Source organism: Ixodes scapularis, unplaced genomic scaffold (genome assembly GCF_016920785.2).
Source record: "Ixodes scapularis isolate PalLabHiFi unplaced genomic scaffold, ASM1692078v2 PGA_scaffold5__190_contigs__length_132052651, whole genome shotgun sequence".
Taxonomy (NCBI): Eukaryota; Metazoa; Arthropoda; class Arachnida; order Ixodida; family Ixodidae; genus Ixodes; species Ixodes scapularis.
The window spans coordinates 11,543,551-11,560,488 of record NW_024609880.1 but is presented as its reverse complement, the minus strand read 5'-3'; the positions used below and the strand labels follow the sequence as shown (position 1 = coordinate 11,560,488).

Sequence of the window (16,938 nt, the reverse complement as noted above, 5' to 3'; positions counted from 1 at the left end):
TTTTCCTTGAAACGTCTATGGTTAAGGTAAATGACGCGTGTAACACCTAAAACGTTATTGGTATTGCAAATAGCTGTAAACATCTTCGCAATGCAAGCGAACATCTTTCTTTACGCATTGCATTACCTATTAATGTATTTGCAACTTCAACACGCGCATTGCAGGTGCAGCGTACAGCTAATAAAACTCTTAGCTTTGGTAACAAAATGTTTACATCATTATCGATGTAAAGAAGTTAATCGTGTCTAGATTATAGTTCGACACTTTTTTTTTCTTTACTCAGGAGAACTAAACAGTGAACTTGGAACCACTTGTCCGTGGTAGCATTTTCGCGTTATGCACTCAGCCCGAAAAATATAAGGGCAGGATAATAAAAAAAATTAGGAAAGTTTGAATTAAAATATTAAGACGATTAAGTTTTTATTGGTTCACATTTTCCTTGAAACGTCTTTGGTTAAGGTAAATGACGCGTGTAACAGCTAAAACGTTATTGGTATTGCAAATAGCTGTAAACATCTTCGCAATGCAAGCGAACATCTTTCTTTACGCATTGCATTACCTATTAATGTATTTGCAACTTCAATACGCGCATTGCAGGTGCAGCGTACAGTTAATAAAACTCTTAGCTTTGGTAACAAAATGTTTACATCATTATCGATGTAAAGAAGTTAATCGTGTCTAGATTATAGTTCGACACTTTTTTTTTCTTTACTCAGGAGAACTAAACAGTGAACTGGGAACCACTTGTCCGTGGTAGCATTTTCGCGTTATGCACTCAGCCCGAAAAATATAAGGGCAGGATAATAAAAAAATTAGGAAAGTTTGAATTAAAATATTAGGGCGATTCAGTTTTTATTGGTTCACGTTTTCCTTGAAGCGTCTTTGGTTAAGGTAAATGACGCGTGTAATAGCTAAAATGTTATTGGTACGGCAAATAGCTGTAAACATCTTCGCAATGCAAGCGAACATCTTTTTTTGCGCAATACCTATTAGTGTATTTGCAACTTCAACACGCGCATTGCAGGTGCTGCGTACAGCTAATAAAACTGTTAGATTTGGAGACAAAATGTTTACATCATTATCAATGTAAAGAAGTTAATCGCGTCTATATTATAGTTCGACACCTTTTTTTCTTTGCTCAGGAGAACTAAAGAGAGAACTGGGAACCACTTGTCCGTGGTAGCATTTTCGCGTTATGCTGTCAGCCCGAAAAATATAAGGGCAGGATAATAAAAAAGATTAGGAAAGTTTGAATTAAAATATTAGGACGATCAAGTTTTTATTGGTTCACATTTTCCTTGAAACGTCTATGGTTAAGGTAAATGACGTGTGTAACAGCTAAAACGTTATTGGTATGGCAAATAGCTGTAAACATCTTCGCAATGCAAGCGAACATCTTTCTTTCTGCATTACCTATTAATGTATTTCCAACTTCAACAGGCGCATTGCAGGTGCTGCGTACAGCTAATAAAACTGTTAGATTTGGAGACAAAATGTTTACATCATTATCAATGTAAAGAATTTAATCGCGTCTAGATTATAGTTCGACACCTTTTTTTCTTTACTCAGGAGAACTAAAGAGAGAACTGGGAACCACTTGTCCGAGGTAGCATTTTCGCGTTATGCTGTCAGCCCGAAAAATATAAGAACAAGATAATAAAAAAGATTAGGAAAGATTGGACTAAAATATTGGGACGATGAAATGGCCTCATGCGGCGCTGTGTTGTTGTGCATACACCGAGAGCGAGAATAGACGGGTTGTACCATAGCCTTCTCAATACTCCTAAAACCTGACAGTTCGATGACGGAGCCATAGAATGCCCGGTCGCAGATTTCGAGCACGAGGATCTGGCAGCACAGAGCATCAAAAAGCCATTCCTCGGGGAACCTGTACATCAGCGCACACCTTTCGCAGCGGCGAGGACCTGAAACACACTTGCTCGCTCGGAAGAAGCGCGTTTCAGTCTCTCGCCGCAGCGGGGCGCCAGTCACGTGGCTCTTCTCTCATCCGTTGTCTGCCGCTCCTACGTTTCCGCTTCGGCGGCCGCTTCTCGTGTCAATCTGCCAGTCTTTATGAGTATATACGAGGCTATGGCTGCACCCATGTTTTAATCGCGGGGTGCTTCAGCAGACCAAAAAGGCAGATAGTTATCGTTTGCAAAGGTTATTTTTTACTACTTCAACACTGCCGTTTTTGATCCTTGCGGTTCAACTCCGAAAAATCCCCAGTTGTGGTAAAACTGTATAAAAAGCAGGCATTGCAGCCTTCGAAAAGTAAGCAAAAAGACACCCGTGTGCAAAGCCATGCATGACCGGTGAAAGCCTGGCGCAGCCATAGAAGAGTTGTTCCGAACGTGGGGTTAGGGAAAAGCTACTCAACCGACCTTCCGTGTGCTACAGAGAAGGCATCCGCTAGGCACTCTCGTTACCGCTGTGTTGGCGCGACTGCTGTGTCACGTGCCGCCCTTTCGTTGGCGCGGTGATCGCTTGCTTATGCGATTTATTTTTTTATTGTCGTCTTTAAGAATAATTATTTTTAACCTTTTTACAACTTCTGTATAAAAGTAACTAATTTAAAATACCGCGGAAGTGCCTTCCTTATTCAAGCGCCCACTATTAACATTTCCCAAACTTGGGAATGCTGCAAATTATGTATGAAGCGCAGAATTTGACCGGACAAGCGTCCACCTACTGATTAACCAAGTTTTCATTGAAAGTGAGGTGGGCGCTTCCCTGGTATTTCACGGTACATTAGCTTTAATAACAACTCAACTATTAATAATAATACCGCTGAATTTCTAATGACGCTTGAACAGAAGGGTCTTAACACTAAACCGAGGCACTAAGCAACTTCTGTTTTTGGTCATACTGGCATGCGTTTTTTTTTTTTCTACAAATGTTTCGTGTAGTAAAACTGAAAAACTAATTATTTGTTTTGTAATAATGGGGGTGAAACTTCATTGTCAAACATTCGTACGTCAATTGCATTTCCTTTAATTGCCGCGGTTTCGCCCTTCATTCGGCAATATTACACTGGCGAGTGATTCTGATGTAAAAACTGCTTCACATATAACTTTAAGAAAGCATTTTCATTCAAGGCAGTTGCGTTGTTGTTGTTTTTCAGAAAAGTGTTAGGAAATGTTACCTTTTATTGCAAAAAAAAAGCAACGTACAGGTGTAGTTTGAATGTCATTATTAAGAAAGCGGATGGCTGCAAATTCAGTGCTCTGCAGTTATCATAGATTTATAACTTGCATAGCGCAATGTAGGGGTTGACCAACATTGAGTGCGGCGATAAAGGGCATGAATATTAATTCCACTTTATTGCTATTTGAAAAATCCAACCTTCAGCGTCATCCTACCAGGAAGGTACCTGTGCTGCACGTTGTGAGGGCTATATTTAGTTCGTTTTAAAGACGTATCCTTAAAAATTAATAAATACTACGCGCACTACCTATAAAAAAAATCTGATTTGAATTTGCCGACGTAATTCGCTTTTTTCGGCATGAAGAAGCCAAGTCTCGAACCACATCTTCGGCAGTTTTTATGCATCGTTTCAATTACCACATGACCATACATTTTCTGCAAGCAGAGATTGCGCGGCGTTACGATCCTACAATACACGCCAAAGAGAAGAACCAGGCACATGCAAATATATCTAGAGGTAAACAAAACGAGTCTTCGGACGCGAAGGATTCTTCAAATCCATTCAACCCTCTTTTTCCGGACAGCTGCTTCGAAGCAGTTTCCAGAAGGAGAATGCACTGTTGTACGAAAAAAAAAAAATTAATATATTTTTTTTTCGCAGTAGTTTTTTTTTTTTTTTTTTTGAGAAGCGTAGGTTTTGCTATTGTAATCATGACAAATTTTGAAACACCAAGAGTTATTCAGAAGAAACAAAATGTTTCTTCGAGAGAAATTGTAAAATTGTCTTCACTGTTTCAGAAATAATTTCTCTTGTCCTCTCAATTAACCACCTAAATATTCAAGTTAGATTCAGTAGGAAACTAAATTTCACACTAGGAGCTCAACACCATATACGCACATTTAATAACAAAGACACCCTAAAACACCTACGAAAAGATATCTGACAGTCTAAGAGGACTCTGTGCACACAGGTACCCAACTGCGGAGGACATTAGAATAGGACATTCCAGAAGGTTCCGGGGTCGCCATTGGAATCTCCTTCAAATGAGGATTGGAAGAAACGTCTCAACAAGTGTATCGAATTAGGCGGAGAGTACTTTTATGTGACTCAAATGTTAACGTGTGAAAATCAACACAATTTAATAAAACTAAATTTCGGATTACTTTGGGTCCCTCCTTGTATTTTTCCTTAGGAGCTTGGAGTTAGTGAAGCTGTTTTAACAGCTCTGTTGCGTTATTATCAACCAACTTTCTTTGAATATTGAAGAAATAAGGGTAATATTATTATTACTACGTGTAAAAACCAGTTAATTCCAGTTGTGTGTTTCACCTCTGAAAATATAAAACTCTTTGCCTCTATATTTGTTTTAGCAAATATTTTTAGACTTTGCGTTTTTATTTTGTTTGATGATTGATTTTTTTTTCAATTTCAGGAAGAACGGCTTATAACCGCCTTTAACATGATGAACGTGCTGGAAACTATGGTCCTCCAGATGCTCGAATACCAGCCCGCTAACGACGCCACTTCCGCCTTCAACCTCAGCCACAAGTATCTGAGTGAGTGTTTATCTCGCTTAATTAATGTACCCACCTATACTCATAAACTCTATTTCGCAATAAGGTCTGATAAATAGTATAATACCCTAGTTATAAGGGCTGACTTACGCTTAACCAGAGTTACCCTACTAAATTCTCGGACAACCTTTTGTGGCTATCTAGATAAAGCTAGAATCAATCAATCAACCATTGTTTATTGTAGTGTCCAGGAACAACCAGTCGTTCTTAGTTCTGGCACAATTTAAAACAAACAAGAAAAAACACACATACATACACGCAGGTGCAGAAGGTTCACCAGTTCACCAGTCTGTTTCACTAGTAACCAGTCTGGTTCACCGTGGTTCACCAGTCTGATAATTAAGATATTAACAAGTACGAAAGACACTCAAATCGACAAGGGAAATCAAACGCAAAAAACAGAGACATCACCAGGTGTGAGATCAAAAAGTACTTGGATATCGTACTCACAAACATCAACCCTTCACCTAATCAGCTCTTTCCTTGCAAGAGGAAATTTTGAACAGCGTTTCCGAACTTGCTTCCGCATAAGTTAAAATGTCAATTGTATCAGAGGAACGGTTATAACACTTAGCCGATATTTGGATTGAGTTTAAGTGGCTAAAATGTCGAGCTATGTAAAAAGATGATTGAAGCCGTGTAGGCTCACGTGGATCTCTAAGACTCACTTCGAACAGAAAGAAGGCTAGGAGAGTTAATCGAGCGTGCAGGGTCTTAAATAAAAACAACAGATCTTCACCCGACGCTGCTGCAAGCTCCACAAGTTGACGAGTTACGAGTTACACCCAGCGTTTAAACAAGGATCACCTTTTGCAAGGTGACGATATTTAAAGATGAAAATAAATTTGGTTTGGAATCGCTCGACAGTTAAACTGTTAGTTTTGGAATTGCCGTTCCAAACAACCGAGGAGTACTCTAGCTGGGATCTAACTAAGGAACAGTACAGCGTGCCGGTTTGCTCTCAGTGTAACAATCGAATCAACAAACATACAGTTCCAGTCATAGCGCATAACCATTCCTAGGACCTCAGCTTCTTGTTTAAAAGCTTAAGTTGTTCGTGTCCAAAGATATTAATGTACTCGGAAGCTCATGTGAAACTTTTAAATTGTTAGAGATAGACAATTTTCGCTTTATTGACAGCCTCACATTTCTTAATGCAAGCCTGGAGACGCTCGTGCGAAATCTCCACTCTAAGGACACAGAACATTTTTGTTTTGCCTTCAGCACTCCTTTCCCGAGCACGTCGACCTCCTTGCCCGCAAAGGTGTGCTTTGTTATAATTTGACTACAAGCTCTGCGAGTTACGAGAGGCAGAGTTTTCCGCCTAGAGAGGCCTTTTTTTAACAAGTTGACTGGAAGCGGGGTGTTTGAAGATGACTACTAACATGCCCAGGTCTTTTTCCGTACCTTTGATTTCAAGAATCTTAGAGAATACAGCGACTTTTATCTGAAGACGGACTGCCTCCTACTGGCCGACGTTTTCTAAAACTTTAGACGGAGGACGCTGGAAACGAACGAGATTGAGGCTTTACATTTTATATCGTTAGTGTCTCTAAGCTTGTCGTGTGCGCTGAAACAGTCGAAAGTAAGATCATGTGTCATAATATACTACTCATCAATTGGCGGCACTTAAAAATATTTTAGAAAGGAATTTGAATATATTCTTAGATTTCATCAAAGAGTGGACAAACGGAAGGTCCCCTTGCTTTAATTAAAAAAAAATTTTTTCAAGGATATTAATTTTCTGAGCGCATAATTAGAGTTTCTCTTTTTTGTGTGTTTCCTGCAGACGTGCCTAAGCACACATACGTGCACCCGAATCGTCAAAAATATAGTTTCCGAAAGTGGCTTTACTGCGAGGTTTTTTAACCTTAAAATGCTAAAGGCATGGGGGGCTGGACGTATTTGGGAGGTGAAGGGGCGGCGGAGTGGGTGAGCTAAAACATGCATTTATTTTATCAGAGAATCGCCTCCCTTGGCCAAGTTATCTTGAGTAAACGAGGTGATGTGTACCAGATTTTACTGAATCTACCAGTAAATCGAAGGTTACTTTTGTGTTCTGATGAGCCCCAGGGCGGGGGCTACTTGTCTAACGTACTTGGTCTGTCATTTTAATGTGTAGTGTTTTATGGAGAAACACAAAATCTATTATATTCAAGGGAGCTCCAAGTAGCACGCCAGACGCCTAATTAGGCACAAGCTCGGAAATCCTAGCGTCCTAACTTCAGCCTCATTAAGGTTTGCTCCAAACCATTGGTCAGTGATAGGGTACATTTCCTTGGACGATACATTGCAACACTTGTAGCTGTGTTCCGGGACTTTAGCTGATAAGTGTCCTGTGGAGAAGCTGTGAGACTGTTGTTCGTAAACTTTTGAAGGCTTTTAGAGCGCAGCTCTTAGGGGCCGGTTCCCGGCTTGAGCGGCGTCGGCGTCGGCGTCGCCGTCGGCGTCGGCGTAACCAAGGTCACCCCAAGGTCACGTGACCCCAAGGTCACATGATTCCAAGGTCACGTGACAGAGGTCACGTGACCCCTCCCCCAGGGTCACGTGACCACCGAAAGTCACGCGACCCCCGAGGTCACGTGACCCCCCGAAGTCACGTGACACCCCCCCCCCGAGGTCACGTGACCACCTCCAGGGTCACAAGACCCCCGCCGAGGTCACGTGACCTCCCCGATGACGTCATCGTCACTGATGACGTCACCGGCATCCGCATCGTCATCGTCATCATCACTGATGACGTCATCAGTGACGTCACTGATGACCTCACCGGCATCCGCATCGTCATCGTCATCATCACTGATGACGTCATCAGTGACGTCACTGATGACATCACCGGCATCCGCATCGTCATCATCACGGATGACGTCATCAGTGACGTCACTGATGACGTCTCTGACATCCGCATCGTCATCGTCATCATCGCTGATGACGTCATCGGAGTCCGCATCGTCATCGTCACTGATGATGTCATCAGTGACGTCACTAATGACATCATCGGCATCGTCACGTGACCCCCAAGGTCACCTCAAGGTCACGTGACCCCAAGGTCACGTGACCCCCAGAGGTCACGTGACCCCTCCCGCAGGGTCACGTGACCCTTCCCCCAGGTCACTTCACCCCCCCCCCCAGCACCCTTCGCTCCTCCTCCTCAAGAGCTGCGCTCTAATTCGGTGTTACAGGGAGTTGTAAACGGCTTTCACTTTTTTTTATAAAAAAATAGTGAGGCGGCATATCTCAACGACTCGTCAATTTTGCATTATGGAAATGAATTTCAGTTTTTCCATGATCAGATACTGACTTTATAGTTCTTTATAGTTGAAAGTTATTTGAAAGTTAGCGCTTGTATTGTTTACTTCGTGCCTTTTTGAGCTATTTTAGATGTTTAACTAAGATAATCTCACTAGCTCAGCAACGTACCTTACTGAGTTTCTACAACTTTTCTTTGACTCGCCACATGATTGGCAGACTGCCTGATATGCACGAAAGATGAAATCCAAGCCAGCAGCTAACACTAAATCTGACACTTGTTTAGCAATTTATGCCCGATATTGACATGTGAAAACCGAATAACAAGAAGTGAAGCCGAGCTCTTGCACTTTTTGGGCGATTTAAGCCTAAAGGTGCCAAATATTATTTTTTATATATATCTAGAGTTATACATGTATTCAATGTAGAGAACAGCTGCTGTAAGTTGCCTAATAACGGCGTCAACTTAGCTCGATGGATTTGTTACTTGAAAGTGTGTCCTGACATCGTCTTTAATGCTGTGAAACTAAAGTCTTGTTAAGTAACAAGTGCAGTGTTGAGTATTTGAGCAATTGAGAAAATGTAGAAGAATAACGCTTATTTACAAAAATAAAAATAAATGTAATTGGTTAATATTTATTCTCTTTTCGTTTAACTACTACTCAGGCTTTTCTGGAAATGTTACGTAGGGTCGAATGAACACTGTTTAGTGCTAACTTGTTAACTTTTCATGCTGGTATTTCATTCATTGTTTTCAAGAGCCCTTCAATGCCTCCTGCTAGAAAAATTAACAAGTATAAAAAGTCAGAGCGCAAACGAGCTGTTTAAGATTAGACATTACAGAGCCTTCTACCGACTTTTCGTGTGTGTTGTCTTTACCTGCAATCTTGGGAATGTGTTTCGTCTAACAGTTATTTCTGTTGTTATTTTTTTGCAGGAGTGGAAGCCACAAAAGTAACTGCAAATCGGCTGAGGAAACCAGCTATGCTGCCTTCTAATCAAAGCAACAACAGCCTCAAGCTTCCACCTAATTTTCTGAGTGGAAGCCATGGTAATGTAAGCATCCTGTTCGCAGAGTACACGAATGTCCACGACATTCTGCACCCTCCCCATGAGTGAGTTTTTTTTTTTTAAGATTTCTTACTTAATTGAGATTCTATCATTTATTGTTGTATTGTTTTTAAAATGCTCTCTTAATGTTTTTTTTTTTGTGTAACAAATACAGAGAGGATAAAACTCCAAGTAGAAGTTTGCAGACAGCTGTCCTGACAGCGACGGTCATGCTTGAAAGCAAGGTTGTGACCGCCATTGAAGGAACCATTGATCTGACATTCAAAGTAACTCCAGGATACAGAAATCCGACTTGTGTCTTTCTGGACAGGTGAGTAACAATATTTATTTTTTATTGCATTGAACGGGTGCGCTCGAATGAGCACGGTTCACCGGCTACAAAAACTCAAGTATTGTCCAGTCTTCTAGCGGACATTAGCACTTTCGAACGCCATATTGCTTGCAGACTACTTGAGAATCTACCGCTGCATTTAGGTTTCTCTATATATTTTATGTCTGCACAATAAATTATCACAGCACCGTCTGTGAAATATTGGCGAGAACCGATCAGACACATCAACAAGAAAGGGCAAACAACCTGGAATGTATCAAAGTCACACGTAATATATTTATTTTTATTGGAATTGACGCTTAGCATAAGGGGCTGCTCACCGCTTTTTGTTGTAACAACTGACAAAATTGGTGTAAATAAAAACCACCCGTTCCACCTTACAAATAATATGTCCAGCAAATCCAAATTCACAAACGGCTTCGTACCGCAATTTCACGACATAAAGGTGGCATACTCAAACGAGCCTTTTATGTTATTGGCTTCAAATACCAAAGCTTTTCGCTGAAGAGAGCTGTCATAATACTGTCACCTAAAATGACGACTAGAGCAAAATATAGTTTTGCTCCACCGCTGAATATAATTCTTCACGCGTTCAGCATACGACCCAAACATCACGTTTAAATAGGAGAAAGTTGTCTTCAATATATAGACTTGTCGCAGAAAACTCTTAACTGACATTTCGGTTTTGTCATCGACCGGATGCCTCCACTACAGTTGGAAGTATGTCTAACATAGAAAGCGTAGGAAAGAATCGTCCCATCCCTCGCAGTATTCAATGATTCTGGAAGAAGTGCAAAATTCTAATGTCTAGCGGCAATGCCTCTGAAGTTTTCACGATATAAAGGTGAAAAATACTGAACGGCCGCATACAGTTCTGCAAATTATATCTTACGCCGTCAAGAAAACATTTAAAAGGACCACCTTCCTGTGGAGGCGTCCTTCAACAAGTCGTTTTTTGGGCATCAAGGCTCACACATTTAATCGTATCCTCCTTCTGCCATTCTTTCTGGCGGATTGCGCGGGGCAAAGCCCTATGTAAGAACAGTCGGCATTCTTTACTCCCTATCCATCATCCAGCAAACTTGTGGGATTCTGGGAGCAGACAGTGTTCACCGGCATTCGACAAATTTGTCGAAGGACGAATGATTGACTTCGGTTTTGGGGGGAGGAGAGGGTGCAGGCAAGAAAGCTTTATTATTATCCCTCGAAGACGACTAGTGGCTAGTGAGAGAAGCTATTAATCTCTTTGGCAGTGCAGATGCTTGAGTTCACGCTCCTCGGCTTTTAATTGTGTTATGCCTCCGTTGTTACAAATTATGGTCCTGTTTCCTTGTCTTCTGGACTGACGAGCTCCGGAAAGACAAACCAGCAGAAGTTGCGTCCGCGAGGGAGAAGGGAGCAGGTGGTCAAATGGAAAGACCAGACCGACCTTTGAAGGTGTCGCAGGCGGCAGTGATCGATGCGACAACCGAGGAGCTCGTCAGTACATTTGGACAATCTCGGTGTCATGCGACTATTGAAGCTGACTTCAACGGCGTTCGGAAGTGCTTCCGGCTTCGACGTTGGCTTGGCCAGAACTTGACCTTGAGTCTCTTCATTTTTAATTTCCCAGTCTGGGTTTGGATCATTGGCCTCCCGCATTTGGGGTATACTCCCAAGTACCAGATCATAGAAAGGGTTACTGACAGATTTTGCCGTCACCTTCCCTGTATAGCAGGGTGTTCGTACAACTATATCCGCCTCGGGCAGATATCGAACCGTGCGGTCTAGCAGAAACACCGGACTTGACTTTCGTGTTAGGCTCTCTCGGGGAACCAACTCCTTACGGACCACGACGGTGTTACACCCGGTATTCCTTAATACCGTTATCTTGTGCTCCCCGAGACGGCCTTCCACGACCGGCATGTTCTCTACTAAGAACTTTGGAGGTGTTCCCATGGCCGCGTTTACTACCGGGATTTTGTCACCATTATTCAGTGTTACGTAGGAGTCGTCAGGTGCGTCGACAGCCCCTGTTGACGCAGTCCATAAGCACGAGGCTTGCTGCTTCTCGTTCTGCCTTCCCTTGCAGTTTTCCGCCCTATGACCAGCGCGGCCACAATTCCAACACGCCACTGTTTTCTTGCCTTGCGCGTTGCTTCTGCAATTTTCGGCCTTATGTCCAGCCTTCCCACAGATGAAGCAGCGGGTAGCTTTTCGCGTCTCTCCCTTTGCGTGAGTGTCTCCGTTTCCTGCACCTTGTCTGGTTGTCACCTCGTCTGACTTTTGCCTAATTGAGCTGGATGGTATCTGGGCTTCTATGAACAGGTCTGCTCTTGCTGCTACGTCTTCCAAAGTCTGAGAATCACGCTCTCTAAGAAAGACGGCCAGTTTGCTGGAGCAGGTCAACATGAACTGTTCCACCAGGACCTGGTCTCGTAATGCTTCGAAACTCTTCTCAACTCCAGCTATCTCGAGCCATCGGTCAAAAAATCCGGCCAATCGGGCAGCGAATTGTCTGCGCGTTTCGCCCTTCTCGGGTTCGGCGTTGCGAAACCGCTCGCGGTACCCGTCCTTAGTATACCTAAATCTTTGGAAGAGCGCTAGCTTGACCTTTCCGTAATCCAACGCATCCGCCGGTGCCATCCGGCCAACCACAGACAGTGCCTCCCCGGTCAAGCGTAAGCTTAGTTTGTTGGCCCATTTCTCCGAAGGCCAGCTCAATCCTGTTGCTGTACGCTCGAAGCGCAGCAGATGCTAGTCTAGATCATCCCTCCGTTCGTCGAACTGCGGAATTAACTTGTGAGGACTCCCTCGAATTGCTGGGCCTGGCGCTTCCCCACGCTCGTCTCCCACAGTTCCCTCACTTTCATGACTAATCTCACGTGCGGCGATTTTCAGCTGCAGAGTCTCCCTTTCCTTTTCTAATTTAGCGCACTCTGCGGCTAACGCTTTTCCGGCTGCTTCCCGGTCTTCCCTTACGTTGTCACGTTCCTCAGCTCTCTCGGCTCTCACGCGCGCTTTCTCTTCATCCGCCCGAACTCTTTCTTCAGCTACCCGTTTCTCTAGCTCGTCCCCAGTATACCCCAATTCCTTACCGAACGCGATTATTCGTTCTAGCTCCATATTAACACAACGGACCGAGCTTCCCCTCAATTCTCTCACTTCCCGAAAAAACGCAACTAGGATGTAATGGGCCTAGACATATCCCGGCAGGCTCGCCAATTTGTCAGGTTCGTTCGGGCAGGTGAGAAAGAATTATGGGAACCACAGCCAGCGGGAGAACTCAAACGTACTTTACTGTAAGAAAAAAAAAGAAAACGAAAAAAATTGAAATATGATCAGCGTCGGATAAATGAAATAAATGTGGCATTTAAAACTAAAGATATATACTGTCAACACAAATAGTCATCACCCTGTACAGTAACCATGGGATGTGGCGGGTGGATCGTCGTTGGGCGGATCGTCGGACAATGATGCCCGGCCCGCTGGTGCCCTTCGGACCAAGATGACGATGCCGAGCGCGGTGATCCAAGCTTGGCGGAGTCGATTGCGAGGACGGGACGATCGGTGCAATCCTGGCGGAGTCGATTCCGAGGACGGGACATAGCCGACCTGAGCTCCGCAACCCCAGAAGACAGCCGTCAAATCTCGCGCCTCGCCGGATTGCTTCGAACCCTTCTCGCGCCTCTTTATTCTGCTTTTTTCGTGCTGCCGAAAATTTCTCCTTTATTCCTTTTCTTTTTCCTTGTCTTATAAATCACGACACTGGATTTTCTAAGGTTTTTCAGGTTGTTCGTCAAACCTTGCGGGTTTTTTTTTTTTTTTTTTTTTTTACTTGTTTTAGAAATGAATATCGCTACAGCACGAAATCCCCAGTGGTCGGTCTGTGAAGGGCTGAAGGCCAATCTGTGTACTTTTTGCAATATTGCGTGCCATTTATAACGAATACGGGTCAAGTTGAAGCAAGATTTTCAAGTTATCAACGCGTTGGGCAATCTATCAGAAGTTCTTCTTACACAAGCTGTCGTTATGTTGCGTTTGTTCAGATTTACCTAATTGATTTAAGAGCTTTGAGTTACTTCTCACACACACTGTTTCTGGGGCAAACAGTATCTCTCACAGCCTTATTTCAACGTCTGGCATTTCTCAATGATCGGTTCTGGGTCCTCCTCTATTTTGTATATTCATAAATGAAATCCCGTCGTTTGTTTAATGGTCTGAACTGTTCCTTTAGCTCAGTGGCATTAAGCAGTTTAAAATAATTCATTCCCAGAAGTCTCCACAGACTGCAATGTATAACAATGCAATGTGTCACGTGCGCTTTCGTAGAGCAAACAAATTCGAGTTGCTGCTGAACCCTACAAAAACCAAAGTGATTTCGTTCTGCGAATGTCATACATTTGTTGACTACACATATGATTATGATGGAGTGCCGGTGCAGAGGGCGTCTCTTTTGTGAAAGATCTGGGCGTGGGTTTAGGTACTACCTTAACATTTAAAAATCAGATATCCGCTCTTTACGACATGGTTTCGCTACTTGTGGAGCAACTCTCTCTTTACAAACTAATTTAACTTGTTTAACATTTTTGTATTAGCTTATATTGAGTGTGATTATGTATATTTTGTCTTTTATAGTGTTTTAGTGGACGTGCACCAATAAGACAACTGAGGTTGTTATTGGACACTTTATATAAAGATTATTATTACTTATAAGTTTGTTATTATAATTAAAGAAACCCCAAAACCAGATTTTCTTTTTTAGGGGCATCTTTTTCTTAGTTTTTGGTGGAAGGGTTTCATTTCTTTTGCTGATTTGGCGGTTTGTGGCGCCTATTTCGGATGTCGGGGAACAAATAGACGTTTATCGCGGTCTCGGCTAAAGAAGACAAAACATGTGGCTGGGATTTCTCAACCTTGCAGGAATATACGAGTGACACGGATACAGTGATATTTTGTTAATATGAACACCACCGCTCCACCTCCCTCCCCCCCCCAAAAAAAAAACAACAAACAAACAAACGCCGGTAATGTAAGCTGCCATCAATAAAAAGACAAAAACTCACGTATCTGGGCAGGTTTCCACTCAATGTTGCCTATATAGTGGGTTATTCATATGAACGAGTGGCATATAAGCGAGATATATCTGTACTTCGGAAACTCTTGATCCCAATAGGAAAGGGAAACTAATTAGACGATGGAATTCTCAAAAAAAAAAAGCCCAACAGCCTCTCAGGCAGGTTTGTGCGGGCTCTGTTAAAGTTAGAGTAAATATGAAGGTTTGGGTAAAAAAATATTGATCGTAAATTTTACCGTTTCTTTGTTTTCCCTCTTGAATTTATTTTTCACCTAAAAAGTGCCTTAAATTTGATTAATAATCATCTGTGTTTGAGACTTTACTTGTTCATGTTGTTCTTTACTTACCCGCAATCTCGTGGTTGTGTTATGTCCCGATATTAAACAGTTTATTACACACAGCCATCGTTTTTCCTCCTTTCTTTCGCCAATGCAGAAAAGCGAAATGGAAGAACGACGGATGCAGGGTCAAAAGCGCGACCACGGATGAAGTGGTGTGCAGCTGCGACCACCTGACCAACTTCGCGGTCCTCATGAGCCCCAAGGCTGCGCTGGAAGACGACACGGGACTCCACTGGATCACCGTCCTCAGCTGCCTCGTCTCCATCACCTGCCTTGCTCTTTGCATCGCTGTATTCAGCTTCTACAGGTGGGTTCACACTTTCGACTCAGCGACAGACAGGTGGCGTGGGGTTCAAGCCGAAGCTGGTCACCGACACGGGGAATGAGAACTAAACTTAAAGGAGCCATTACACAATTTTTATACGTTCGCTAAATATTGCTTAGAAACAATTCCTTGCATTATCAACTCAATACACTTGCCTCAGTGTTTTCGCTTAGGCAATGACAGTTACCAAATAAATTCGAAAAATACGAGCATCGTTGATCCCCTCTACTCTGAGCCAGAACAAGAGGCCACGTGGCCCGGTGCCTATCCTATGCCGCCAACGTTAATCATAGCCACGAGCAGGGGTCGGCGAAGTAGAGAACGCGTGATGAATCCCAGGCATTGTTAGAGTTCGACTGTTCTCATCACCGCAGTGGTTGGACACGAGTTACTACCCGAGTGTCCGCCGAGGCATTGATTGTTCCGAGCCGAAGACGAGTGCTCACACAGTTCTCGTGTTGAATCCATGAGCAGCTCTCTACTGTCGTCAGGCCGGTGGTTTCTATCCCATAATTCCATCATCAAACTTTGAGAAGGCAAGGCTGAAGGAAATAGTCACCTTTATCCTCGCAATTTCAACGCGGCAAAGAAGCTTCTGAATCAATGGCGGTCTGTGCGAGTATGCTTAGCCCAGACTAGGAACAGTTCTCCTCCGCTAAGTCACAAATATTCCAACCCGATATCGCTTCAGGACCGCTTTAAGTAGAAATAACAGGGAACATAAAGGCGAGCGGTTACTCTTGCGGGTACACTTTCAATATATGGAACACCCGAGAGCTATGAAGAAAGAAGTTGTGCTTGTGCTTGTTGCCCACTTTTAACGTTGTTGTTGCCCACTTTTAATGTGAAACGTCTACAGGCTAGATTTTCAGATGAAGTGAAGCCACGAAAAAAAAAAAAACCACGAAATTCCCCGCTAAACTTAGCGGGGAAAATGACGTCACATGTCTTCATGCCACGTAAACTATTCACAAATTCACCTGCCCCCTAGCGGAACAATTGACGTCACGTGACCTCAACACCAATTCATTTTCCACGCTAAATTTAGCAGGGAATATGACACCGCATGACTCCGTGTTACGTGCCCTATACATAGGGTTGTTCGTTTTCGGGTAAAACCCGATTTTACCCGATTTTTACACCCCGAACATGTTTTAAGAGAATCGGGTTAAACCCGATTTCTCCCCGAATCTCAAAACCACATAACCAACCTATTTATTTTTACGCCATACGGAGTTCGCAGTGCACACACGCTAGCTAGCCTACCTCGGGACAATAGTGGCCTATAGTTCATTTCGCAAGCTGCGTGCAGCACCGTGGACGCTACACGGCTCTCAACCGACCGCCCAACGAGCGCACCTAGCTCACCGTAACATTCTACGGAGGCCGGCTGGCCTCGGAGAAACATTTCCGTCCGTCCCCCCCCCCCCCCCCCCCCCCCCCCCCCCCCCCCCCGCCTCACTGTGCATGCGGAACCGCCTTGGCACGCCACGTAGCTTCGGCCCTGCTGCACGCAGCTTGTGAAATGCACTATCAATCCCCTTTCGACCGCTGTTAGGTCTCGACGCCCAGCCTGGTCTCTCCGGTAGCATGGCCATCTCACTGGCGGTCTACCTTTCTCATGAACAACGTCCGAGCCAGTCAGTCGGGGTAAGCAGATCGGGAAAACTTACCAGGTTTATTCCGTAGCGAAATATCTGATAGAAAATGACCGTCCCTCAAACGGTCCGGGTTTTTGTTGACACTTGAGGGAGAGGAGAATTCCTTCCCTTAAAGCGACCGACGGCAATTGGACCGGCAAAGCTCACCCCCAAGGGGAGCTTAACGTTTGGGAATGGCAAAA

General features: G+C 43.6%; 1 protein-coding gene across 1 annotated transcript in view; it reads left to right on the top strand.

Moving 5' to 3' along the window:
* The window catches only part of LOC8050608, a 212,791-nt gene that overhangs the window by 161,717 nt on the left and 34,136 nt on the right, over positions 1–16,938 (top strand). Inside the window, exons 18-21 of the mRNA XM_040215189.3 lie at positions 4,581–4,704; positions 8,909–9,086; positions 9,197–9,352; positions 14,865–15,077. Of these exons, the coding sequence (XP_040071123.1) occupies positions 4,581–4,704; positions 8,909–9,086; positions 9,197–9,352; positions 14,865–15,077 (671 nt within the window). The remainder of the gene's footprint in view (positions 1–4,580; positions 4,705–8,908; positions 9,087–9,196; positions 9,353–14,864; positions 15,078–16,938) is intronic.